General features: G+C 40.6%; 2 protein-coding genes across 2 annotated transcripts; both read right to left on the bottom strand.

Annotated features, from left to right (window-relative positions):
* Window positions 210-2421, bottom strand: LOC109227729. The gene is made up of 6 exons (XM_019392926.1): window positions 1962-2421; window positions 1691-1863; window positions 1419-1537; window positions 1221-1341; window positions 664-1025; window positions 210-606 (listed from the first exon to the last, which is right to left on the bottom strand). The coding sequence occupies exons 1-6, from the start codon at window positions 2419-2421 to the stop codon at window positions 210-212; spliced, it is 1632 nt and encodes a 543-aa protein (XP_019248471.1).
* Window positions 2487-3097, bottom strand: LOC109227728 (RNA-directed DNA polymerase homolog). The gene is made up of 2 exons (XM_019392925.1): window positions 3036-3097; window positions 2487-2967 (listed from the first exon to the last, which is right to left on the bottom strand). Exons 1-2 carry the CDS (start codon window positions 3095-3097, stop codon window positions 2487-2489), a joined length of 543 nt encoding a protein of 180 aa, XP_019248470.1.

Raw genomic sequence — 26238 nt, 5'->3', positions numbered from 1 at the left:
AGAGAGATGTTATTATATCTGAATGAATATGTACAATACAATTGTCGTGATACTTATACTTCAGATGAATGAAGGAATCTATACTGCTAACTATCACTCACTTCCGCTAAATTCTTATAACAAACAGTAACTAACTTCTACCAGTACTAACTAACTCTGCCAGCTCAGCTTCTTCTCAAAGCTCAATTCTGCAATTGCATCAATACCCCCTAATCAAGAACACCCTTGCCCTCAAGGGCAAAGGAAGGAAATCTATGTTGTAAGTCAGTGAGGTACTCCCAAGTAGCTTGAGCAACATCAACCCCTGACCATTTAACCAAGACTTGACATACAACCTTGTTTCCTTTGTTGACCAACCTCCTGCTCAAGATGCCTTCAGGCTCAGGACAGTAAGGACTGGATAAATGTATCACAGGTGGATGAGACATGGTAGTAGGAACTTCATGGAACTTCTTAAGTTGAGACAGATGGAATGTTGGGTGAATCAAAACATCTACAAGTAATAGTAACCGATAAGCAACAACTCCAACCTTGGCAGTAATAGGATAATGACCAAAATACTTTGCTACCAGCTTATTGAATGGCTTGGAAGCAACTGAGATTTTTCTATAGGATTATAAGTTAAGATAAACCCAATCTCCTACCATAAAGCTCTTATCAGACCTATGCTTGTTAGCCATGTCCTTTATCCTCTGCTGAGCTCTGGCTAGATGGAATTTCAGCAGCTGTATCACAACTTCTCTAGCAGCTAATGATAGATCAACCATATCAGTAACAACTTCTCCAACCAAATAGGAAAGATGTATTGGAGGTTTATCACCATAGAAAACTTCATAGGGAGTGCATTTGATTGCATTATGATATATAATGTTATACCACCATTCAGCTAGTGGTAAATGAGCTGACCAATCGCGAGAGATGTCAGAGCAAAAACACCTAAGATAAGTCTCCAAGGTTCTATTCAACACCTCTGTTTGACTGCCAGTGTGAGGGTGATAAGCAGTGGATCTTTGTAATTGGACACCCTATAGAGCAAAAAGTTCTTGCCAAAATGAACTGAGGAAGCCAGGGTCCCTATCACTTGTCATTGTAACAGGCATGCCACGAAGCTTGTAAACATTATCTAGGAAACATTGGGCCACTGACTAAGCAGTATAAAGATGCTGCAAACTCATAAAATGGCCATACTTGCTCAACCTGTCTACGACAACAAGAATCACCTCTTTGCCATTAGACTTAGGAAGACCTTCTATAAAATCAAGGGAAATATCAGCCCAAACACCTTCAGGGATTGGAAGAGGTTGCAGCAGTCCAGGATAAGCCGATACATCATACTTATGCCTTTGACAAATGTCACATTTGTTAATGAATTCTCTAGTATCTTGGAAAAGAGTTTTCCAGAAAATAGAGACTTCAACCTCTTGATTGTTGCATCCATGCCTGAATGACCTCCCTGGGGAGTAGAGTGCCACAACCTAATAATAGATTGCCTGAGTTGATGGTCTGCACCTACAACCAATCTACCTTTCCACCTCAACTAAAAATTAATCCATGTATAAGATCTGAAAGGTTGAACTTCTAATTTTGTAATTAGCTCCTGTAATGCAGCATCTGAAGACCAAGTTTCTTTAATTTGAGCATATAAGGGATCATTAGGGGACAACAATGAAATAGCTAGAAGTTTAGCTACCTCATTTCTAGATAAAGCATCATCGGCCTTATTCTCATTTCCCTTCTTATACTCAATAGAAAAGTCAAAAGCCATGAGCTTAGAGATTCCAGCTACTTGGAACTCTGTATGTATGTTTTGCTCCAGCAGGTATTTCAAGGCCTTCTGGTAAGTTTTGACAATAAAGTGCCTTCCTAGAAGATAGTGTGACCACTTCGTGACAGCAAAGATGAGAGCTAATAGCTCCCATCATAAACACACATAGATTGATGTTTAGGAGCCAATGACTTACTAATATAGGCAATTGGATGCCCCTGCTGCATCAAGACAACACCAATGCCTATTCCACTTGCATCAGTCTCAATAATGAAAGGCTTTGTATAATCTAGCATGGCTAGAACAGGTGCAGTCGCCAGGGCATTCTTCAGTTTTTCAAAGGCTGTTATAGCTTCATCTGTCCAATTGAAGTTGTCTTTTCTGAGAAGTTGGTTTAGAGGTTTACAAATTGCACCAAAAACTTGGATGAATCTCTTGGAATAACCTGCTAATCTTAAAAATCCTTTTAGCTGTTTCACAGTAGTGGGGACAGGCCATTGTTTAACAGCTGAAATCTTTATAGGGTCTGTAGCCACTTCTTTTGCACTAATAAAATGCCTTAAGTATTCCACTTCATGTACCCCAAAAGCACATTTGGATGGCTTAGCATACAACTGATGTCGCACCACTAACTCAAACACAGCCTTTAGATGCATAATATAATCAAATATATTTTTACTATAAATTAATATGTTATCGAAGAATACCAAGACTGACTTCCTTAGAAGGGCTTTAAAGACAGATTCATAAGACTTTGGAAGGATGATGGAGCATTAGTAAAGCCAAATGACATAACTAAGAATTCATAGTATCCTTCATAAGTTTTGAAAGCAGTCTTATGAACATCATCAACAGCCATCCTTAATTGGTGATAACCAGCTCTAAGATCAATTTTAGAAAAAACCACAGCACCCCCCAATTCATCTAATAAATCTTCAATAATTGGTATAGGGAATTTATCCTTAACAGTCAGCTGATTTAGATCTCTGTAATCAACACAAAGCCTCCAGCTACCATCTTTTTTTCCCACTAAAACAACATGAGAAGCATAAGGACCGGTACTATGTTGTATCACTCCCTGATCCAATATTTCCTGCACAAACTTCTCGATGACATCCTTCTTTATTCTAGGATATCTATAAGGCCACTTACTAACAGGTATTGCTTTATCTATGAGAGGAATTCTGTGATCGAAGGAACCTCTATGGGGAGGCAATACAGTAGGAATTTAAAAAATGCTAGCATATTTCTCCAATAAGGTTGACAAAACAGGAGATATCTCATTACCTTGAGAAGCTTGTATGCTATTATAATGAATACCCTCTGCCGCATTTGTGATTAAGGAAATCATTAAAAACTAAGCATCTTCCACAGGCTTTTTATTCAAAGTGATGGTTTTAGTTGATTTCAACTTGCTACTAGCCCCTCTCAGCACATGTTTGTTTCCTTGATAGACAAATTCAATTGCTCTATTTTTGAAATCAAATAAGATTCTGCCAAGAGTACTCAGCCATTTTACTCCCAAGACTATATCAACATTACCCAAGGGCAGGAGTAAAAAGTCTGAAGAGAATGTAGTGCTTTGTAGCAGCCATTGCAAGTTCCTGCATACTGATGCAGTTTGCACTCGTTTTCCATCAGCTACACTTATGGATTGCTTAGCTATGGGACTAGGCTTGCACCCTAATTTCCCGGCCAGCTCTTCATCAATAAAATTATGGGTGCTTCCTATATCAATCAACACTTGTAAAGGTCTCTTTTTATGATAAAAAGTGACCCTTATGGTCTGATAACCTGTTACTCCAGTAAATGCCTGCAAAGAGATTGTCATTAGTTCATCCAATTCTATATTGATCTCTAAACCTTGCTCCAATTCATCTTCACCAGTAACTTCACATTGATCATTCACATCTACCATGAATATCTGTTTTCTTGCCTTGCAAATATGCCCTGGTTCATATTTTTCATCACAAAAGAAACACAACCCTTTGGCCCTTTTTCATCCATTTCTGCAGCTATTTGCCTTCTACCAGGCAATCTGTTAGGTTTACCATAACTTAGTTCAAAAGGTTTCTTAAATGTAGGATTTTATATGGGAGGTTTTTGGTGATTATGATGTTTAGAGTAGGAAGGGGTAGGTAATTAGAGTTCTGTGTTTGAAAGAAGGCTTAACTCCCCAAGATTGAGCTTGTGCTTCGAAAACACCCTCCAGTAATCTAGCAATCCTGTAGGCTTGCATCAAGATCCTTGGCGACTGAATCTTAACAGATTTATTCAACTCTGGTTTCAAACCCCCCAAGAAATAACTAATAGCATTCTGATTTGATATATTGACCTCAGTGAAAAGTCTATCAAACTTAGCTTGATACTCCTTTACACCTCCAATTTTCCTTAAATTATTAATTGCCTCCATAGGGTTTTCAAAATCTTCTCCAAATCTTTCATTCAAAGCTAACACGTATTTAGTCCAAGTAGGGAAACACTTGTATCCCGTGACCTCATATAAGATCTATGCCAAGCAATGGCTTCGCCATCAAAATGAATTGAAGCTACATTCACTCTCTCATCCAAAGAGATGTCTTCCATAGAAAAAACCTGATCCACCTTATACAACCAAGACCTCAAATTATACCCAGAAAATCGAGGAAAATCTAATCTGGAAAATCGGTTAAAGAAATTACCAGTTAGAGTAGAGCCTGCTTGAAAGTCTCGAGGTCGATTCAGACGACTCTGGCCCGTGGAACAGTCACCGTCAAATGGTGATTCAATTCCTAATTGCTATGTTTCCTTGACCTTCTGTTTAATGAACCCAATGGCCTCCTTAATCTCAAACAACTCCTTATCAGTTTGTGTATTTCGATTAGTCAAGCTAGTCATAACCTCCTTTAATTTCTGCAACTGTTCTTGAATTTCTGAAATTTTACCATCCATTCCGTCTATAGGTTTGTCTTGATTTTTATCCCGATCCATGTCGATGCCAAGAATCAAGCAGCTCTGATACCAATTGATGCAACAAGGAAGAATTAAGATGAAAAGAACTAATCCAGGAGTTGCAGCTCGAGGAAGATGAGGCTAAATCAAGGGGTTGATCCGATATATTTAGCTAACTCAAGGGAGAGAGTATAGAGAGAAGAGAGATGTTATTATATCTGAATGAATATGTATAATACAATTGTTGTGATACTTATACTTCAGATGAATGAAGGAATCTATAATGCTAACTACCACTCACTTCTACTAAATTCTTATAACAAACTGTAACTAACTTCTACCAGTACTAACTAACTCTGGCAGCTCAGCTTCTTCTCAAAGCTCAATTCTGCAATTGCATCAGATCCCATAAGTATTATATTATGTTTATGTTATAAAATAAATATGTAAGTGAATTAGTTAATTTCTCTAAGTTATTAAAAAACCTGAATTGCATTCTTTTGCTAATTAGTTAATTTCTCAAGTTATATATAAAAAATACCTTTGAAGAAGAACATTAAAAATAAAATTGCACTCACAATCAAGGATAAATAACATAAGCTGGTGAATGAAGTAACTTTTAAATGGATAATATTAAACAAATAATTACTTGAATACATGTGTCACGACTAATTATCATATTGATCAATCGATTCATTACTTGAATTATTTGGATAATAAATTAGGGGTATTTTATCTTTAAAATGCTAGTATTGGATAATAATCTGAGATCCTGTAAATAATCACGTATCCTACAATTTACCAATATATTTCATCTCATATAAATTATTAAAATAAGTCATGTGTTTGATCTCTATGGCTTACTATTAGGAAGTTTTATTTGACATAAAATCCTAACATTAGAATTCCTACGTATTTGAGATAAGGAAAGATTTAATAAATAATTTTCAGTAAATTATAAAATTTTATATATTGGAAGAATAATTGAATTACATTTTGTTCAATATGAGACCTATTTTTAAAAGATAAAAAAATGCACGATATTTTGCTAAAGGGCGTCGTACTTTTAATATAGTATAGATTTGCACTCCCAAATTCAGTATATTGCCGGATGCAAACCGCAAAATATTTCAAGAGCAATGTTAAACTATCTTTACACTTTGTTTTCAAGTTTAATAAAAATTCCACCATATACACTATTTTGTCGCCCCCATTTGATTTCTACTCACTTTTAAAAAAAAGGTTAACTAGTATCTAAAGTACAAAGAAATTTAGGCCTCCTCGTCCTCCTTCTTCATATCCTTCTTCTATCACACCCCAACCTAAAGAGGTGCGACCGGCACACAATGTCAAAGGCTCGTGCGAACCGACGTCCATACTTACCTCTTTTATCATGAAATTTGGGCTAACGGGCCTCCCAGTATGATTGTTAATACCTTAAGGTGAGCCACATAACTGGTCACAGTAGAAACTTTAAACATTTTAATTTATACATAGGAGAACCTATAACAGCTGTAGAAAGGGCCATAACCCATATGTACATACACACCGGACTTTAGTCTACAAGCCTGTAAGAGTGCAATATTATATGACTTGGTCGGGACAGCGCCCCACCATACCCAAAAACTGGAAGTAAAAGTACCTATTAACATCTGTACAACTACTCTGAAGGAGTAGAGTGCAACAACCGATCATTGAAACATGCACTCTACTAGGGAGGAACTTCACCGGATCTATCAGCACCTGTGGGCATGAACACATCGCCCAAAAGGAAAAGCATCATTATAGAAGATGTGCTAAGTATGTAAAGCCCATAACAAAATATATAAACCATAGACATAACGTAAAAATTATGAACACCCAATATCAACCGGACCGCCGAAGAAACACCACAGGGGGCATACTTTTTCTTACAGCGAGCATGAATCATAAACAGAAGTAGGTCTCATATAAGTCAATATCTTATGGTGTTATATGCTCTAAATTAATTAATGTTTTTCAATCAGTCTTTGGGGCATATTATCGTACTCGGTCTCAGAAGGTCTCAGTAACACTATATAACCTGTTATCTCATACCCGGCCACACATGGAATCGATAATTCTTATGTTATATTATTATGTACCCGATCACATATGGGCTCGGTAATTTCATATGTTATACCATTTCGTAGCAGATGACACATGGGATCGGTAATATCTGATATCACGTCGCTTCGTACCCGGCCACACATGGGCTCGGTAGCATCTCATATTATGTTATTTCGTACTTGGCCACACATGGGCTTGGTAATGTACAATAAATACATGTGTCTTTCTAAATGCAACACAAGTTTAACTTCCTAAGCTTCCATAATTAAACTTAGAATAGATTGCACCTTATAGCCTTACGGTGACATCCGAGAACAACATTAACCTAAAGAAAATACTACCTGTTGATACCAATTTTCCCCTGTATTTTTAAATATGCAAAATACCTTCAAAACGGTCTGTATATGCATATATAAGCATATCCCAAGGTTTCATTATTTTTCCTTAATTTTTCAAAGATTTTTAAATCAATTNGAGCATCTACAAAAGGGTGAATACCGACAAGGCATTCAACGAAGGGATTGGGACGATCATATCGCTTTCCATCACCCAAAGAGAATGAATTATATCCCTGATATGTTTGCTCAGCCAAAGGATGGTTCGAGCTGTTCGATAGTCTGACCGAGGAACAAGTACAATGGATGTGTTCGAATGGTTTCCAACCGAAGAATTCATCGCCCGATCCCGAGACGCACCTTTTCTGATATTGATCGGTCTGAGAGGAACTTACCCTTACGTCCCTCTTCGAGTTATGAGGCAAGCTGGTAGGAAGCAGGTTGTACCCAGGGTCGACAAGATGAGTTACTTCCGAGCTAATTTCCAGGATGATGATAGCCCTTACAAGTGCCAAGCTCAGCATATGTGTCACTACAAGATCGTCATGGGGAAAGATACCATCGAGACAGATAGATACCACGCCGGTTGTACTCCCTACTATACCAGTTGGTTGGAGGATAATCACAATGGTCTGAGTCAACTTGGGTTTGTTCGGGGTCACATGATCATAGATGAAAAGGCCGAGGCACAGGTCGAATACAATCAGCTACGCAAAAGAATCCAGGAGTGCGAAAGTGAGCACCGTGAGATACAAGAAGCCAATCAAAAGTTAATTGAGGAATGGAAGGACATGGCCATCAATGCCAACAAGAGACTGGGATACCTGGAGCGAGGCATAGTGGAACTGGAAAGAAGGTTTCTCAAAAGGGTCGAAGACTGTCAAAATGCCGAGGGAAACGAAGGCGGACGTCTAGCCAGAGCCTACCTATTGCTGGGACTTCGCAAGCTGGGGAAGTTATTTCACGAAGCCAGGGATGCCGAATCTGGGGAGGGTCCTTCAGGGACCAAGTAGATAGGACTTTATTTTTTCGCTATTTAAAATGTAATAAGGCCAATGGCCATTAGTGACTTTATTTTTCATGTTATTTAGTGTCGATTTGGGATTCGTCTTATTTTCTATCAATAAAATGAGGCATTTAGCATTCCAAGTTCTCCAAATCAATCTGTCGCTAGGCCTACCCAAATTAGGACGCGATTTACGTTCCCGCATTATTTGTTTAAATATTGCATCGATTTTTCATGAACCTCACTAACTTGGTTACCTTTTTGTTTTATTTTTGTTTTTGATTATTCCCCTCCCCAAAGGTTAGTTCGAGCACTCTGGCAACATCATCCTATTCCACAAGATCCAATGGCCCTCCACCCACTCCTCCTCTCAGCCCCGTCAAAAATAAGAACAAAGGGAAGATGGAAGATTTGAAAAATGCCAGAAAAGAAAACTCAACTGAACGGGTAGAGGTCAGTCACGGTCATGGTACTTTGGTCCCCAAGGAGAATGCCTCCCAACTGGAGCAAAAGCTGCTGAAATTTCAGGAAGAACTTGGTCAAGTCCGGAATTTGGCGAATCTATCATTTTCCCTCACTACTCCATATATTAATTTCCCAAATGCTCAGAATCCCACACCTCCACAGAGTCTCCCAAAGCAACAGAACCACACCGCTCCTTACCACCACTGCAACACCTGCTTCCAACAATACCCCGCTGCTCATCCCAGAACCATAAAACTCCAAAAATGATCAATGCCACACCCACCATAATACCCACATCTACGTGGAGACGGTGCCGCACTCCACCCCACCCATCTTAAACACACCCGAGTCTGATAAAAAAGATTTGCTTGTCAAGAACCTGGCTGAAGAACCGTGGAAATTGACTAGTAGAATTCAAGGCGTTGAGGGAAGTAAGGGAATTGAAGGGCTGAACTACGAAGATCTTTGCATACAGCCTGATGTCGAACTGCGCGAGGGATACAAACCTCCTAAGTTCGAGATGTTCGATGGTACGGCGGATCCAAGGGTCCATTTGAGAACGTGCTGTGACAAATTGGTTGGAGTAGGAAAAGACGAGAAAATCCGCATGAAACTTTTCATTAGGAGCTTGAAGGGAGATGCTTTGTCTTGGTACATTAGCCGAGATCTGAAGAAGTGGTCAAACATGGTGAGCATGGCGTCCGATTTTATGGACAGATTCAGGTTCAACAGAGAGAATGCACAATATGTGTTTTATATTCATAATCTGAAGAAGAAGAAGCCCATAGAAACATTCCGCGTGTATGCTACTCGATGGAGGTCAGAAGCTGCAAAGGTTAGGCCTGCCTTGGGAGAAGAGCAAATGAACAAATTCTTCGTTCGGGCCCAGGACCCACAGTATTATGAGAGGCTGATGATGATCGAGGGCCACAAATTTTCCGACATTATCAAGCTGGGAGAAAGGATCGAAGAGGGCATCAAAAGCGGTTGGTTACGAACTTTGAGGCCCTCCAAGCTACAAATAAGGCCTTACACTCAGGAGGTGTGTCCAAGAAAAGGGACGTAGGTGACGTAATGGTTGCACAGAGAACCAAATCTCCCATCAAATACCAAACCTACCCAACGCCTCCACTCACATATCAGCCTACCCCAAACTACCAAGCACCCTCACCCTCTTACCAAACTCCACCACCCGCTTATCAACCACCTCCCACATATCAGCCTCCTTCACCCAAACATTCCCAACCTGTACATGTTTACCAAGCCTACAATACTCAACCAGCCCACTATCAATCCCCCCTGCACGCAAAAACTTCCCTAGACCTCGACCAAACTTTGACTGAAGGCCCCAAAACAGTATACGGCTATTGCTGTACCTATCGACCAATTATATGAAAGACTCAAAACTACTGGTTACGCCACCCCTATCCCTCCTGCTCCTGAGAACCCTTCTCGGTGGGTTAATCCAAATAAGTCCTGTGCATACCATTCCGACATGAAAGGACACACCATTGATGAATGATGCGCTCTGAAAGATAAGATCCAGATGTTAATTGATAACAAGATCATTGTGGCAAATGAGCTTGCTCCGAATGTCCGCAATAACCCTCTGCCAGATGACAAGGGTGGAGGCGTTCACATAATTGAAATAGAGGATGATAGGGACCCCTAGTGATCGATTGGTTTGATCACAGAAGGTGACGATCCAAAGAAGCCAATAGTCACCCTTAATCCGATTGTAGTCAAGATTCAACCCACTGGGGACGCTGAGGTAAATATCTCCATGCCACTTGAGTTTGAAGCACCATCCTCTGCAAATATGCCAGCGCCAATTGAGGTCGAATTTATGTCACCAGCAAATGCATCTACACCCTTCGAAGTTGCAGTTTTACCGCCTAAGGTGCATGCTCCGTTCGGGGTAAAGATAGCCACGCCAATTCCAGTAGCAATGTCGGTCGTAACACCATTCCATACAAATTCCATACCTTGGGAATACACAACCGAGGCAAGAAGAAAAGGGAAGGTCAAGTTCGGGGAAGCTGTTGCGGCACAGGGTATGACGAGAATCGGTAAGGTTTATACCTCGAAATATTTGGCTGAGTCAAGCAAGCAGGCCTGTAGTCGACCTACCATCACTGAAACCGGGCCCGACGATCTCTGGAGAAAGATACAAGCCAAGGAATACTCGGTCATTGATCAGATGAACAAAACACCGGCGCAAATTTCTATCCTTGCTTTGCTACAGAACTCCGATGTGCACAAGAATGCCCTGTTATGGGTGCTAAGTGAGGCGTATGTACCGAGCAACATCACCGGCTGGGAGATGTCTAATATGGTAGGCCAGGTATCCGAAAGTCACAAGATCACTTTTCATGAAGATGAGCTGCCACCAAAGGGGATGAGTCACAACAAGGCGTTGCACATCACTGAGCAATTCCTTGGGACCCTTTGAGTTCCCTCTGAACTTGGACACTTGAGGGCTGGCCCTTCTACACTGCACTCATCCCCAATCTGATAATACATTTGGGTGTGAGCATTTCCCGGAGTCCCTTTGAGGCTCTTAGGGAACTTTGACACACTTAAATGGGAGAAAGGCTTTGGATCATGATCTCTTGGAGTTGATTTACCTCATATTTCAGACATGAAGTCTGAATCAGGCTCTCCTTGGTTGTACTTTTATTTATATTTTTTTTGATGTATTTTACCTTATTCCAGGCTGTAATAATTTGTAATAAACTCTTGGGGATGGTTAGTGAAAAGGGACGGGTAACTATGTATGCAAAAAGGGTAGATACCATGTTTATAGGAATTTTGAATTCTGCATATGCATACAGAAATCATGCCTATAGGTCCTTCTGAATTCTGTATATCCACCATTCACATAGAAATCATGATCATAGGACTACTACATTCATATAGAAATCATGCTTACAGGATTATCTAAATATGCACGTTTAATCGCACCTAGATATCATGTTCATAGGTCTTAAACAAATTTCTGATATCATGTTCATAGGTCTTAAACAAATTTCTGCACCTAGATATCATGCTCATAGGTCTTCATCTAATTCTGCATCTACATATCATGTTCATAGGCCTAAAAACGAGTCTTCTGCATTTTATACCAAGTCTGCAAAGGCTTAAAATCAACAACGCCTAGAAACAATGCCTATGGGAACTCCTAATCGAATCTCAATCGCTTCATTCAAGAATAGAACTAAAATCAGTAATAATGGGTATTACCAGTTGCAGAATTTATAACCTTCGTTAAAACTTGCCTTTCTTTTAATAATCTGACTAGCCTTTTAACCAGGATGTATTCAGTTTATTTTAGACCTTGTTATTTCAGTAGATGCCATGCCTATAGGATCCTTGTCCAACACTTAGGCAAGCCTTAGGGTAAAGTTATAAATTAAATCTGTTTCTTTTAATAACTACAATAGCAGGCAGACCTGATTTGGGCCTCTTATCTGAAATTATGTAATAAATCAGTCTGCCTCAACCTTTAAGTTCTTTCACGTTTAGTATTCACATAAGACCCTAAACAGTATGTGTAGGTCATGCTAATTACCTGCTTCTTTGTTTAAAGGGGGTATATCTGAGCCTTTGCTTGTTATGCGCTTTCCCCCAACTTGTTTTACATGTTTTGTATGTCGCCTTAGAATTTTGCCCCTTTGAAACCACAAATAAACCTAACATCCCTTCCCTTTAGGATAAGTGGTCCTAAATGCCTCCGGGACTGATAGGATTGGGATGGGTAATAGCATGCAATAAGTAAACGAGACCATTCCGCGCTTTAATACCTTAACGGGGTGGGAAGGGTAGATATGGATATGATGACCACGCGATAACGTCACGTGTAGCCCTTCATTGAGGAATGATTATCGGGCATTGTGTGGGGTGATCCATATTATTAATAAACCTAGGATCCCCTTTCCCTTTATTTCTTGTTTCTCTTCAAAAATTTCAAAACCCTTTCTTCCAAGAAAAATCAGCTTTCTTTTAGCTCTTTCCAACTTTATTTATTTGTAAACCATTATGTGAAAATCCTCTCTTATTTGAAGTTTTATTTGCTTACATGTTATTTGCACCTAAATTCACAATAATAGTCTGGCCGGGAACCACACTACTAGATTTTGAGGGGTGCCTAACACCTTCCCCTTAGAATAATTTCAAGCCCTTACCCAATCTCTGGTTACTCAAATGACATCTCCTTGGTGTTAATTTAGGTGGCGACTCTTTAAGTCAAACCCAATTCCTAAAAGGAATGAGTTGTCCTCCTAAATGTCATAAACCAGATTTCGCGAGAAAAAGGAGGCGCGACAGCATGGCGACTCTGCTGGGTATTCTTTCAGGCTTTTACCATTTCAGGTTATTATTGTGAACTTATGCTTCTTTATGCGCAATTATTTGTTTATTTTCTTTAAGCAATCAATTTCCTTTTCAACTACAAAACTGACTTGTATTTTTTTTCTTTCCTTTTCTGCTTCCCTTTACTACTGCTTTAAATTATGAAAACTGTTGTATTTACTGCTTTCTTAAACATGCGAATACGTGACAACATGCCTTTAATTGTTGCATAATCATGCTCGACATCATATTCCACTCGTGCCAAACAAATCCAATAGCAACGCTTATGATGAGTGGTTGCGCTCTTCCAATATTATCACCCCTAAATATGGAAAAGGCGTATTTGCGATAAAACCAGTCGATCAATGGTGTAGTCGACGGTTCCGTGCCTTTCCCCCTTGAGTTGTTCGCTCAAGGGTACCAGTCTAAAACCTCATAGAAACCTCACTCTGTTTAACTGTGCATGCCTCATGGTCAAACCTAGCCAAGTCAGTTATGTTGTCCGCATAATGACTCTTTAAGATATACTTGTCCAAAGTCCATTGGGTTTCCCTAAAACCCAAATGGACACTATCACGTTCTGTGCATTTATTTGGAGAACTAAATGCTTTTATGCCAATTATTGATGTTAAATAGTCGAGTTCGGTAGGGGTAAGGTCTAACCTTTCTTTCTTGCAGATAATGAGGCACGAAATCCTCAGATTCGGCATGGTTACCAATATCCACCTGAGACTGCTAAGCTGGTGGAAAGATTTTCATTCCAGTGACCAGACTCTTGTCCAAAAATATCTAGGAAATCTACCCTCCCTCTTGGAAATCCAACCCAACAACAAGATCATCGAAGCTGCTACTCTCTTTTGGGATTGTGAAAGGTCCGTCTTCCGCTTCGGGGAGATTGAGATGGCACCCTGCTAAAAGAAATATGAGGATTAGCCGGCTTGGTATGGGAGACTCCAGGTTTATTGATGCCTGAAAACCGCAAGGGCAAAGGTTTCCTCAAAATGATAGGTCTGAAGAAGAAACCAGAACTGACATGCCTCAAAGAATCCTATATCCCCTTTGATTATTTGTATGAGAGGTACGGTCATAGCAAATCCTACTGTACCTATCCTGATGAGTTTGCCATTACCTCATTGGGACATATCCACCGAAGGGTCTTTGTATTCGTGTTCTATTTTTAGGGTTGATTGTGTTTCCAATGAAGAAAGCGAGAATCCACACCCGACTAGCCATTGTCACTAAAACCTTAATGGAAGGAATTTGAGGGCAACCATTCAGCATCATGCCCATGATCGTCGCAGAAATATACCGAGTCCTAGAAAAGTGTCAACGGGGAGCTAGTCACTTCGAAGGTTGCAATTTGCCACTTCAGCTGTGGCTCGTGGAGCATCTACAAAAGGGTGAATACCGACAAGGCATTCAACGAAGGGATTGGGACAATCATATCGCTTTCCATCACCCAAAGAGAATGAATTATATCCCTGATATGTTTGCTCAGCCAAAGGATGGTTCGAGTTGTTCGATAGTCTGACCGAGGAACAAGTACAATGGATGTTCGAATGGTTACCAACCGAAGAATTCATCGCCCGATCCCGAGACGCACCTTTTCTGATATTGATCGGTCTGAGAGGAACTTACCCTTACGTCGCTCTTCGAGTTATGAGGCAAGCTGGTAGGAAGCAGGTTGTACCCAGGGTCGACAAGATGAGTCACTTCCGAGCTGATTTCCAGGATGATGATAGCCCTTCCAAGTGCCAAGCTCAGCATATGTGGCACTACAAGATCGTCATGGGGAAAGATACCATCGAGCCAGATAGATAGCACGCCGGTTGTACTCCCTACTATACCGGTTGGTTGGAGGATAATCACAATGGTCTGAGTCAACTTGGGTTTGTTCGGGGTCACATGATCATAGATGAAAAGGCCGAGGCACAGGTCGAATACAATCAGGTACGCAAAAGAATCCGGGAGTGCGAAAGTGAGCACCGTGAGATACAAGAAGCCAATCAAAAGTTAATTGAGGAATGGAAGGACATGGCCATCAATGCCAACAAGCGATTGGGATACCTGGAGCGAGGCATAGTGGAACTGGAAAGAAGGTTTCTCAAAAGGGTCGAAGACTGTCAAAATGCCGAGGGAAACGAAGGCGGACGTCTAGCTAGAGCCTACCTATTGCTGGGACTTCGCGAGCTAGGGAAGTTATTTGACGAAGCCAGGGATGCCGAGTCTGGGGAGGGTCCTTCAGGGACCAAGTAGATAGGACTTTATCTTTTCGCTATTTAAAATGAAATAAGTCCAATGGCCATTAGTGACTTTATTTTTCCTGTTATTTAGTGTCGATTTGGGATTCGTCTTATTTTCTATCAATAAAATGAGGCATTTAGCATTCCAAGTTCTCCAAATCAATCTGTCGCTAGGCCTACCCGAATTAGGACGCGATTTACGTTCCTGCATTATTTGTTTAAATATTGCATTGATTTTTCATAAACCTCACTAACTTGGTTACCTTTTTGTTTTTTTTTTTGTTTTTGATTAGTCCCCTCCCCAAAGGTTAGTTCGAGCACTCTGGCAACATCATCCTATTCCACAAGATCCAAGGGCCCTCCACCCACTCCTCCTCTCAGCCCCGTCAAAAACAAGAACAAAGGGAAGATGAAAGATTTGAACAATGCCAGAAAAGAAAACTCAACTGAACGGGTAGAGGTCAGTCACGGTCATGGTACTTTGGTCCCCAAGGAGAATGCCTCCCAACTGGAGCAAAAGCTGCTGAAATTTCAGGAAGAACTTGATCAAGTCCGAAATTTGGCGAATCAGTCATTTTCCCTCACTACTCCATATATCAATTTCCCAAATGCTCAGAATCCCACACCTCCACAGAGTCTCCCAAAGCAACAGAACCACACCGCTCCTCACCACCACATCAACACCTGCCATACTTCCAACGATACCCCGCTGCTCATCTCAGAACCACAAAACTCCACAAATGATCACTGCCACACCCACCATAATACCGACATCTACGTGGAGACGGTGCCGCACTCCACCCCACCCATCTTAAACACACCCGAGTCTGATAAAAAAGATTTGCTTATCAAGAACCTGGCTGAAGAACCGAGGAAATTGACTAGTAGAATTCAAGGCATTAAGGGAAGTAAGGGAATTGAAGGGCTGAACTACGAAGATCTTTGCATACAGCCCGATGTCGAACTGCGCGAGGAATACAAACCTCCTAAGTTCGAGATGTTCGATGGTACGGCGGATCCAAGGGTCCATTTGAGAACGTACTGTGACAAATTTGTTGGAGTAGGAAAAGACGAGAAAATCCGCATGAAACTTTTCATGAGGAACTTGAAGGGAGATGCTTTGTCTTAGTAATTAGCCAAGATCTGAAGAAGTGGTCAAACTTGGTGAGCATGGCGTCCGATTTTATGGACAGATTCAGGTTCAACACAGAGAATGCACCATATGTGTCCTATATTTAAAATCTGAAGAAGAAGCCCACAGAAACATTCCGCGTGTATACTACTCGATGGAGGTCAGAAGCTGCTAAGGTTAGGCCTGCCTTAGGAGAAGCGCAAATGAACAAATTCTTCGTTCGGGCCCAGGACCCACAGTATTATGAGAGGCTGATGATGATCGAGGGCCACAAATTTTCCGACATTATCAAGCTGGGAGAAAGGATCGAAGAGGGCATCAAAAGCGGTTGGTTACGAACTTCGAGGCCTTACAAGCTACAAATAAGGCCTTACACTCGGGAGGTGTGTCCAAGAAAAGGGACGTAGGAGCCGTAATGGTTGCACAGAGAACTAAATCTCCCATCAAATACCAAACCTACCCAACGCCTCCACTCACATATCAGCCTACTCCAAACTACCAAGCACCCTCACCCTCTTACCAAGCTCCACCACCCACTTATCAACCACCTCCCACATATCAACCTCCTTCACCCAAACATTCCCAACCCGTACATGTTTACCAAGCCTACAATACTCAACCAACCCACTATCAATCCCCCCCTGCACGCCAAAACTTCCCTAGACCTCGACCAAACTTTGACCGAAGGCCTCCAAAACAGTATACGACTATTGCTGAACCTATCGACCAATTATATGAAAGACTCAAAACTACTGGTTACGTCACCCCTATCCCTGCTGCTCCTGAGAACCCTTCTCAGTGGGTTAATCCAAATAAGTCCTTTGCATACCATTCCGACATGAAAGGACGCACCATTGATGAATGCTGCGCTCTGAAAGATAAGATCCAGATGTTAATTGATAACAAGATCATGTGGCAAATGAGCCTACTCCAAATGTCCGCAATAACCCTCTGCTAGATCACAAGGGTGGAGGCGTTCACATAATTGAAATAGAGGATGATAGGGACCCATAGTGATCGATTGGTTTGATCACAGAAGGTGACGATCCAAAGAAGCCAATAGTCACCCTTAATCCGATTGTAGTCAAGATTCAACCCACTGGGGACGCCGAGGTAAATATGTACATGCCACTTGAGTTTGAAGCACCATCCTCTGCAAAGTTGCCAGCGCCAATTGAGGTCGAATTTATGTCACCAGCAAATGCACCTACACCCTTCGAAGTTGCAGTTTTACCGCCTAAGGTGCATGCTCCGTTCGGGGTAAAGATAGCCACTCCAATTCCAGTAGCAATGTCGGTCGTAACACCATTCCATACAAATGCCATACCTTGGGACTAAACAACCGAGGCAAGAAGAAAAGGGAAGGTCAAGTTCGGGGAAGCTGTTGCGGCACAGGGTATGACGAGAACCGGTAAGGTTTATACCCCGGAACATTTGGCTGAGTCAAGCAAGTAGGCCTCTAGTCGGCCAACCATCACTGAAACCGGACCGGACGATCTCTGGAGAAAGATACAAGCCAAGGAATACTCGGTCATTGATCAGTTGAACAAAACACCGGCGCAAATTTCTATCCTTGCTTTGCTACAGAACTCCGATGCGCACAAGAATGCCTTGTTAAGGGTGCTAAGTGAGGCGTATGTACCGAGCAACGTCACCGGCTGGGAGATGTCTAACATGGTAGGCCAGGTATCAGAAAGTCACAAGATCACTTTTCATGAAGATGAGCTGCCACCAGAGGGGATGAGTCACAATAAGGCGTTGCACATCACTGAGAAATGCGAAGATTATTTTATCACCAGAATCCTGATTGATGGATGGTCCAGTCTCAACATTTGTCCATTGGTAACACTCAGGACATTGGGAAAGGGACTGCATGAGATCAAGGACGGGGCCATCAACGTTAAAGCTTTCGACAGTTCCCAAATGTCCACCATTGGGGAAATTAGCCTGTGTTTGCAAATGGGCCTACTTGGTTTGATCTTGACTTTCAAGTAATAGACGTGCTGGCATCATACAATCTGTTGTTGGGACGACCATGGATTCATGCCGCTGGAGCCGTAGCGTCAACACTACATCAGGCAGTGAAGTTAGAGTGGAATCACCAAGAGGTGATCATTCACAGTGACGGTAGTAATCCCATATACAGTCGCCAGACCATCCCGGCAATAGGAGGCAGAAGAAAAATAGGCGGGGAGACTTATCACCACATCGAGCGGGTCAACGCCGTTGATAAAGACAAATGGTGGGACAACAAAATTGAAAGCATATTGAACTAGAGCGGATACGAACCTGGCAAGGGACTTGGCAAGAACCTCCAAGGAATCGCTAAGCCTATCAAATTCAAGAAACATGGCACCACCTTCGGATTGGGATATGAGTATACTTGGGAGGAATTCAACTATTGGTCGCCATAATGGCGCGGCCCTTACTATCCATTGGAGCAGCCAATACCACGCTTAGAACAGACTTTCCAACCGGCCGAAGTTATCTATGGGTCAGAAGAAGAGGAAGCACTGGCAGTAGTGAGGAATTTGTTCCTGGAAGACGATGATATGGATTGTTGTGTCATTTTCGAGGAGGAGGGGGAGGAAGTCCCTTCCATACAGGCTGTGAGCAGAGGAGCATGCCTCAATAACTGGACCATCAGGACCACCAGAGCCCGGCGAGCCTCGGGATAGCAAGGCTGAACAAACATCATGCACTATCTTTTATTACTAGTTTTTTTTAGCAAATCCACTAGGCAGGTGCCTAGGTCTAGTTTTATTAATAATATAAAGAAAAAAGAACCACATAGGAAGAGTACAAATAAGGGGGATAATAGCACCAGTAATGTTGCCTCTATGCCTTGGCTATATAATCACTCCTCTGCGCCTCACATTGCCCTTATGGCAGCCTCATGTAGAGGAATCATGGTGTAGCTGCCGGCAAAGTCTCACGAGGGCATATAATCTAGCCATTTGGATATCTTTCCAAAGGCATAGGACTAGAGCAACACAAACTGGACTAAACCTTACCTTACTAATCCTATTGAGGCAAAGAAAAAGCCTCACCTACTAACGATCATGTAAAAAGAAAGAACTAGCTAGAACTAGATATTCTATGATCATCACAGAGTTTATAACATAGTCTGTGATGATATTACATAGAACTATACTAATGTGATGGTAGAATAAAAAGATGAAGAAATAGCAATGGTGCTCTCTCTTTTCTAATCTTGTGAAATCTTCAATTTGTAGTTGCTTGTCTTCATCCTCGAACTTCTTCAAAAAGTCTTCAAAATTCATGCTTTCTTCTTTGAACGATTGGACTTCGTGGATGTAGTTTGGATGGCCAGTTTTTGTTTGGCATTTCTCATTGGGAGTCTCCTTATGTTTGCTTCTTCATTTACCCTGCCGTCCCAACTTTTATCCCTTGTACGCGACTTCTTACTTTTCCCGCTATGCATAGGTGATAAATAACCTTTTCTTGCTGCCTCTACCTACAGTGTTGTAACAATGAATCTTCCTCTCCTTCTTCATATAAGTCTCTCCCCAAATTTACTGATTGTGGAGCATTTTGGACTATATCAAGTGTCACCAATGCAGATTATCCTTGTGTTTTTGTCACCATTGTCTTGCTTTGATGTTGTTCTATTCTTTGCAATTTGTTCCCGCTCTTACTCACAGGGCCTGTGCTACAAGCCGTAGGATTTATAGGATTTAAAGAATTGGAGCTCACCATTGCATCCAAGAGCTTTCTCTCCTCCGTTGAGATAACTGGAATGGTTGTAACAATTTTCTTCTGTCCAGATTTCACTGCTGTGACTTCTCGATCACCTATGGGACTAGCAACTGGAATAACCTGCGTTGTAGATACTGTTGCAGGAGTACTGGTTGTCACAACTTGAAGCTGCCCAGATTTTGGTGTTGTTTTTGTTGTTCGAGCACCAGTAGGATTAGTATTTGAGGTGTGAGCAAGTGATTTTTGCCCTATATGAATTATTCCCAGAAATTCAAACAAAATGATTTCTTTCATTGTTTTTGCAATTTGGTGGATTTTTGTGACATTTTATGTTAATTTTTTGCATTTTGTTTGTGCATTTTAATTAATGAAAATACAAAAATTATACTTGGCATTTGCATTTAGGGCTTAATTTCACATTTTAGGATTAACTTTACAAAGAAGAAAATAACAAAAATAGTTCATTTTGCATTTTTTAACTGTTAATTTTTGAATTTGTTATGAGTTTCCTTTAAATTAGGACTTAATAAATTTTGAGGAAATAATTAGTTTAAGTTTGGGAATAAATCAGGTCTTTATTTTAGTTTGGCATTTTGCAAAATCTGAAAAATATATAATAAAAAGAACAAAAATAAAAAAAAGAGAAGCCCAAAAAAGATTTTAAAAAAACGCTGTGTGTATTTTTGGGCCATTTGCAATTAAGTAGTCCCAGCCCAAATAATATACACTCCCATCCAGCCCAAACTTAAACACCACCCGACCCAGTCCCCGCGTCTCCCAAAACGATGTCGTTTCCCTGAGTTTTGATCACTGCCCTCGATTCTTTTGATCTAACGGATGAGAACTGCCTAGGTTATTTAGTATAAATATGTCCTAACGCTACCCTACCCCCTCAGACCCCCCTCACCCTCCCATGTCTCTCATCTCTCATCAGAGAAACCCAACGCCACCATCTACCACCTTTGACAGCCGCCGAAAATCGCTTCACGACGGCGGCCGGCCACCAAACGACCCAAAAAATACACCACAGCCTCCCCTCGCTCCCCTCTTTCCAAATTCCCCGTTAGTTTCTTTCGAATCATCACCAAGCTCTTCGAATCTCGAATTAAAGCCTCGATCCCAAAACCCTAAATCATCAGATGGCACCCAAAGTCACACCAGGGCTTCGTCTTCATCACCCCATCGTCAAACCACTATTATTTCCTCTCAAAACCCACTAAAACGCCCCCAAATTCCCTAACCCTAGCTGCCGCCTTTGGTCTCCGGTGGCGGCGCCGCCACCCAAACACAACCAAACTTACACCCTAGACTCACCTTGAACCCCTCTTCCCATATCTCAAACAAACTTTGAATCCAGCCAAAACCAATCAAATCTTGGAGTTAGGGTTCAGATTCGAGGGCTAGAGGAATTTTGGCTTGGCTCAGGTTTTCAGGTGGTCATTTGATATTACGACAGACTAATAACATCGTTGAGTCTTTTAAATTCGAAATCAGATTGAAATCAGTAAGTTCTTCTTGTTCATTTGATTTTCTGTGTCATATTCCTCCCTGATCAATTGTTCTCCTTGATTGATTTAGAATTTTTAGGGCTTTAATTAGTTCTTAAGTCTGTTTTGTTTCTTTCTTTTGCCTTAATTTCTATTCTGTTTTGCTCTGATTGTCTATGTTTGTTTAATTTCGTATTTGATTTCAATTAGTTGATCTTTATAGGCTCCTGTTAATTTGATCTTAATCTTGTTCGTTTATTGCTAATTGTTAGTTCACTGATTATCCTAGGTTAATTAGAATTAATGTGATTAGTTAATTTGGTTTTAGATTAGTTGGGATATAGCCAATTAGTCTAACCCTTGAATGACTAACCTTGGTTAGTTCGAGAGTTAGTTTGGTAATTTCAGTTGAATAAAAGGGTAAGTTGGGTAATTCAAGGATAGGGAATCTTTTAATAACCGATTTGGAATTCCCTAGAACATTCTAGATGGGATTCAAATCAGAATTTTAGCAACTTAGTGGTGTAACTTGGGCAATAAGTCAACAAATAAGGGGTTAACTAGCTAAAAAGTAAAAAACAAAAGAGGGACTAAAGGGTAAAATAGAAATCTGAGGGCTGCCCTTAGTTTTGCCTATATAAGGCAGCCTCTAATGCCTTAATAAAAAAAGTTTTTGATCTCTGATAATTCCCCCCCAAAATTCCCAAGAGTTTCCACAAGCTGAAAATTTGAATTTCAGATCCACAAACTAGATCTGGAATTCGAAAGCTCTTTTAGTTCTTAAATATTCAGGAAAAACAAAAAAAAACAACAGAAAACTCCATAAAAATACTGTTCTATTGATATTCCATAGATATATTGCAAGTTTTAGCTACTGTTCTGAATTCTAGCTTAGTTCAAAGAGGAAAAATGGCTTAAATGTGCCTTGTGTACTAATTGCTGAAACTTCAGAGGTTTACTGGGTTTGGTTTCGAGTCAATTTGGGTCCAAACAAGTGTGTTTTGGTTATTTTGTTGATGTTACTTCCCTGTCATTCATTTCTGGGCTTTTGTGGTGCAGTTTTGGGTTTCAATTTGCCCTGTTGCTGCTGGTTGTAACTGCTGATCCTTTTCTCTTATTTTGCTTCGATTCCAGGTACTTTTCTTCTTTGACTCAAGTGATATGGATAGTTGAATCCACATGTACGAGCAACTTTTGGATTAAATGATGAAGAACTGTCTGGTTTTCGCATGGATTTTTGCAGGTGTTATTTAGTTTTAATATTCAGCCATGATACTCATTTAGATAATTACCTGTTTGTATTAATTTGGACTATAGATACCGTTGGTCAGTTGTAGCTTCAACCAGTTCAGTTTTGGTTCTTCTGTTGATTTGAGGTTTAAAATAGACTAAATGTTGATTAGAAGTGAAGTTGTTTTAAAAAATGAATTTGTGTATTTACACTGCTGTGAAACCAAATAGCTCCTGTTATTATGAATACTAGGTTCGAACTGTATGTGATGTTCCATTTCAAATTTTGACTACTTTAGTTCAATCATTGACTTCTCTACATGTTTTGTAGAAACTCATTAGCCTAAACGTGATTAGAACCTAAGAATTTGGAACCAAATTAGCAATAGATCTACAGTCTTTCTGTTGATGGGTTTAATTGTTAAAATAAGACCAGTTGCTTTAAGAGCCCAATTGTTTGTTATATCCAGGCCAGTAGGCCCAGTTTTTGAATTAAATCTGATAGGGCTGCTTGGGCCTATTAGTAGATTAAGGTCGAATTAGTTTGGGCCTTGCCTCTACCGGAGCATGGCCTAGTCCCAGTTCTGGACTGCATATTCATTTGGGCTTGTGCAGAGGCCCACGTTTGGGCAGCCCTTTCATAAAAATTGAAGCTGTTTGTTTAAATCTCTGAACTTGAAGCCTGATTTTTGACTACCCTCAGTAATGGTATACTAACATTGCTAATTAATTAGGGCCCTTTTAGAGACAATACTTGATAGAAAATCGTAGTCCTTTAGGTCGGCTTTTAAAATAAAAACGAGGTGCGCCGCGCCAAATAAAATGCATAAATAGCGTGGCCCTCTTAACTGTTTCTATAAAAATATCTAGACCTCGGGACGCGCCATTTAGCGAATTTCATGGCTTCCCGCAAAGTTAATAATACGCTAGTTGCTTTAGGCTCGACATTTAATAATACTACTTCCCTAAACTCGGGTGCACATTTATGTGACCCAAATCCAAATCCCAACGAAGTTGAAATGTGTCATAAACCACGGGTGCATTTATGTGACGTCGTTCGAGACGTGTTTTCACGACGTTGCAATTCTCTTTTAAAAAAAATAATAAAGCGTTTCAAAGTTAAAAAGCACGTAGATTAAAACATGTACTAAAATCAAATAAATAAGCCAAATATGACACTTGAGCGACCGTGCTAGAACCACGGAACCTGGGAATGCCTAACACCTTCTCCCAGGTTAACAGAATTCCTTACTCGAATTTTTGGTTCGCGGACTGTTAAACAGAGTCATTCTTTTCCTCGACTCGGGATTCAACCGGTGACTTGGGACACCATTAATCTTCCAAGTGGCGACTGTGAATTTTTTAATAAACAAATCCCGTTTCGATTGTCCTTTAATTGGAAAAACTCCTCTATGCCCTTCCGGGTGTAGGTAAAAAGGAGGTGTGACAGCTCTGGCGACTCTGCTGGGGACAAGGACCCAGAACATCTGTTCAGGGTTCAGAATTCGAGCTTGTTATAATTGTTGTATTTGGCTTTGTTTATTATCTGGTTTTATTACATGTTTGGGACTAACGTGCAAAATGTTGTTTTTTACCGCTTTGATATTATCTGAATTGTATATAAACTGTGGCGAAACGCTTCTCTTCTCACCTCCGGGGATGTGATCACTGGTTGAGACTCCGTATTCTGTTAGTGTCATACCTTAACGTAAGAAAGAGGCCGGACAAGTTACTAAGCCGGATGGCCTTTTGGTTCCCGGTACGTAGCCCCCTCCTCGACTCGAGTTGTCCGCTCGGGTGCACAGTCTAGAACATATACCTAGGTTTTGAACCTACAATAACTTGACCTCATGCCGGATCCCTAGTAGGAACGCTTATTTGCATCACGTGCATATGACTTAGGGGACTCAACACAGGGGTTGGGTCCGTCTAGGACAGGTAACCTGAAATGAAAAGGCCATCCTGATGCATCTTACGTGTTGCGTACTCGCATGCTGACCGGCTTTTTGAATGTTGGAAAATTGACAAAAGAAAGAAAAAGAGAGAAATAGCAGTGTAGAGAGTTAATTACCTATATTAGAAAAACCAATATCCAAATAGTGCCGAAACTCTGCCGGATTTTTGAAAAAATGAAAGAAAAACAAAAAAAGTTTTATTTTCAAAATAGTTTGTTTTATTTGCCGCTGAAAAAAGAAAATATAAAAAAGGGGTCTTGTTTTCAAAAATAGTTTGTTTTATTCGCCCGAACTACGCCAGTTTGATTCTCACAGGGTGTGGGATACGTAGGCAACCCCGTCGGGTCCAACTTCCCTTTTGCAAAAGTAGCCAAAAAATAACAAAAGTTTTAGTTTTGTCATGAATGAGTCAGGTGAGGCCATTCTTGTCTAAAACAAGCCGCATGTCCCTAAAAGGGCACCGGAAGGCTGTTTTTGCGAGAACAGCCACCTTGGGTCATTTTCAACGGTTAGCGGGCACAACCTTAAAATCTTCTTCTCGAAGTGCTAGAAGGCCGTATCCGCAAAATCGGCTCTTTGTTTTAAATTGGAAATTTGAACAAAAAATAGTGTCATTTTTCCCTTTTAGGTCAAAATAAGTGATTAAATCACCTTAATAAATGTGCAGTTGGATTTGATCGATGAGAAAAGATTGGCATCAGTGTGTCATGGCCAATTGTACCAACAAAGAATGGCAAGAGCGTATAACAAGAAAGTGCGTCCGAGGAAGTTTGAAGTGGGACAGTTAGTGCTGAGACGTATTTTGCCTCATTGAGCTGAAGCAAAAGGAAAGTTCGCCCCAAACTGGCAGGAGCCATTTGTTGTAACCAGAGTGTTGTCCAATGGTGCACTATATTTAGCAGATGTGGAAGGAAAATGTGTAGAAGTGGCTATCAATTCCGATGCGGTCAAGAGATACTATGTATGATTTATTTGTTTAATTGTATTTGTTTGTATTTGGCATATTTTGAATATTGAAATGACGAAGGCGTTTTGTTCTGCTATCTAAACACTTTACTCCTTTGTTATCCCTTTGAGCCTTGTTTATTTTCTTTCATACCCCTCTTTCGGAATCAATGGCACAATTCAGAAATGCAAGTGCGGAGGATAAGTAAGTGAGGAAAAAGGAAGAAAAAGAAAAGAAAAGAAGAAGAAAAAAAGGGGAAGAAAGAAATAAAAGAAAAGAAAAGAAAAGGAAAAATGAAAAAGGAAAAAGAAAAGAAGAACAGAAAAACAAAAGAAAGAGAAGAGAAAAAAAATCACAACAACAAAGTAATTCCTATGTTATGAACTACGTTTGACTTGATCCCGAAAGGGTACGTAGGCAGCCTTCATTTGAGGTTCAGTCACACCAAAATAAAAATCCAAAAGTCCCCAAGCAAGAAACTGGGGCAGAAGTTGTGGTTGTTGTGAGAGATCTAATTCCGAAAGTTGTAATTTTAACCCATTTTGAATTGTTTTTGAGCCTTTTATACCCTTCTTTTCTAACCCA

Source organism: Nicotiana attenuata, chromosome 6 (genome assembly GCF_001879085.1).
Source record: "Nicotiana attenuata strain UT chromosome 6, NIATTr2, whole genome shotgun sequence".
NCBI lineage: Eukaryota > Viridiplantae > Streptophyta > Magnoliopsida > Solanales > Solanaceae > Nicotiana > Nicotiana attenuata.
Note: the sequence above shows the minus strand (reverse complement) of the source record. Positions and strands in the feature narration are given on the sequence as shown.

What these genes read in the sequence shown, in the direction of transcription:
- LOC109227729 (XM_019392926.1), bottom strand. Translation starts at nt 2,421, where the DNA reads ATGCATCTAAAGGCTGTGTTTGAGTTAGTGGTGCGACATCAGTTGTAT. An exon ending in ATGGATGCAACAATCAAGAG is followed by an intron (nt 1,342 to 1,418) that starts GTTGAAGTCTCT and finishes CATTTGTCAAAG; the next exon opens with GCATAAGTATGATGTATCGG. An exon ending in CTAAGTCTAATGGCAAAGAG is followed by an intron (nt 1,026 to 1,220) that starts GTGATTCTTGTT and finishes TTTGCTCTATAG; the next exon opens with GGTGTCCAATTACAAAGATC.
- LOC109227728 (XM_019392925.1), bottom strand. Translation starts at nt 3,097, where the DNA reads ATGCGGCAGAGGGTATTCATTATAATAGCATACAAGCTTCTCAAGGTA. An exon ending in AAGGTAATGAGATATCTCCT is followed by an intron (nt 2,968 to 3,035) that starts GTTTTGTCAACC and finishes GCCTCCCCATAG; the next exon opens with AGGTTCCTTCGATCACAGAA.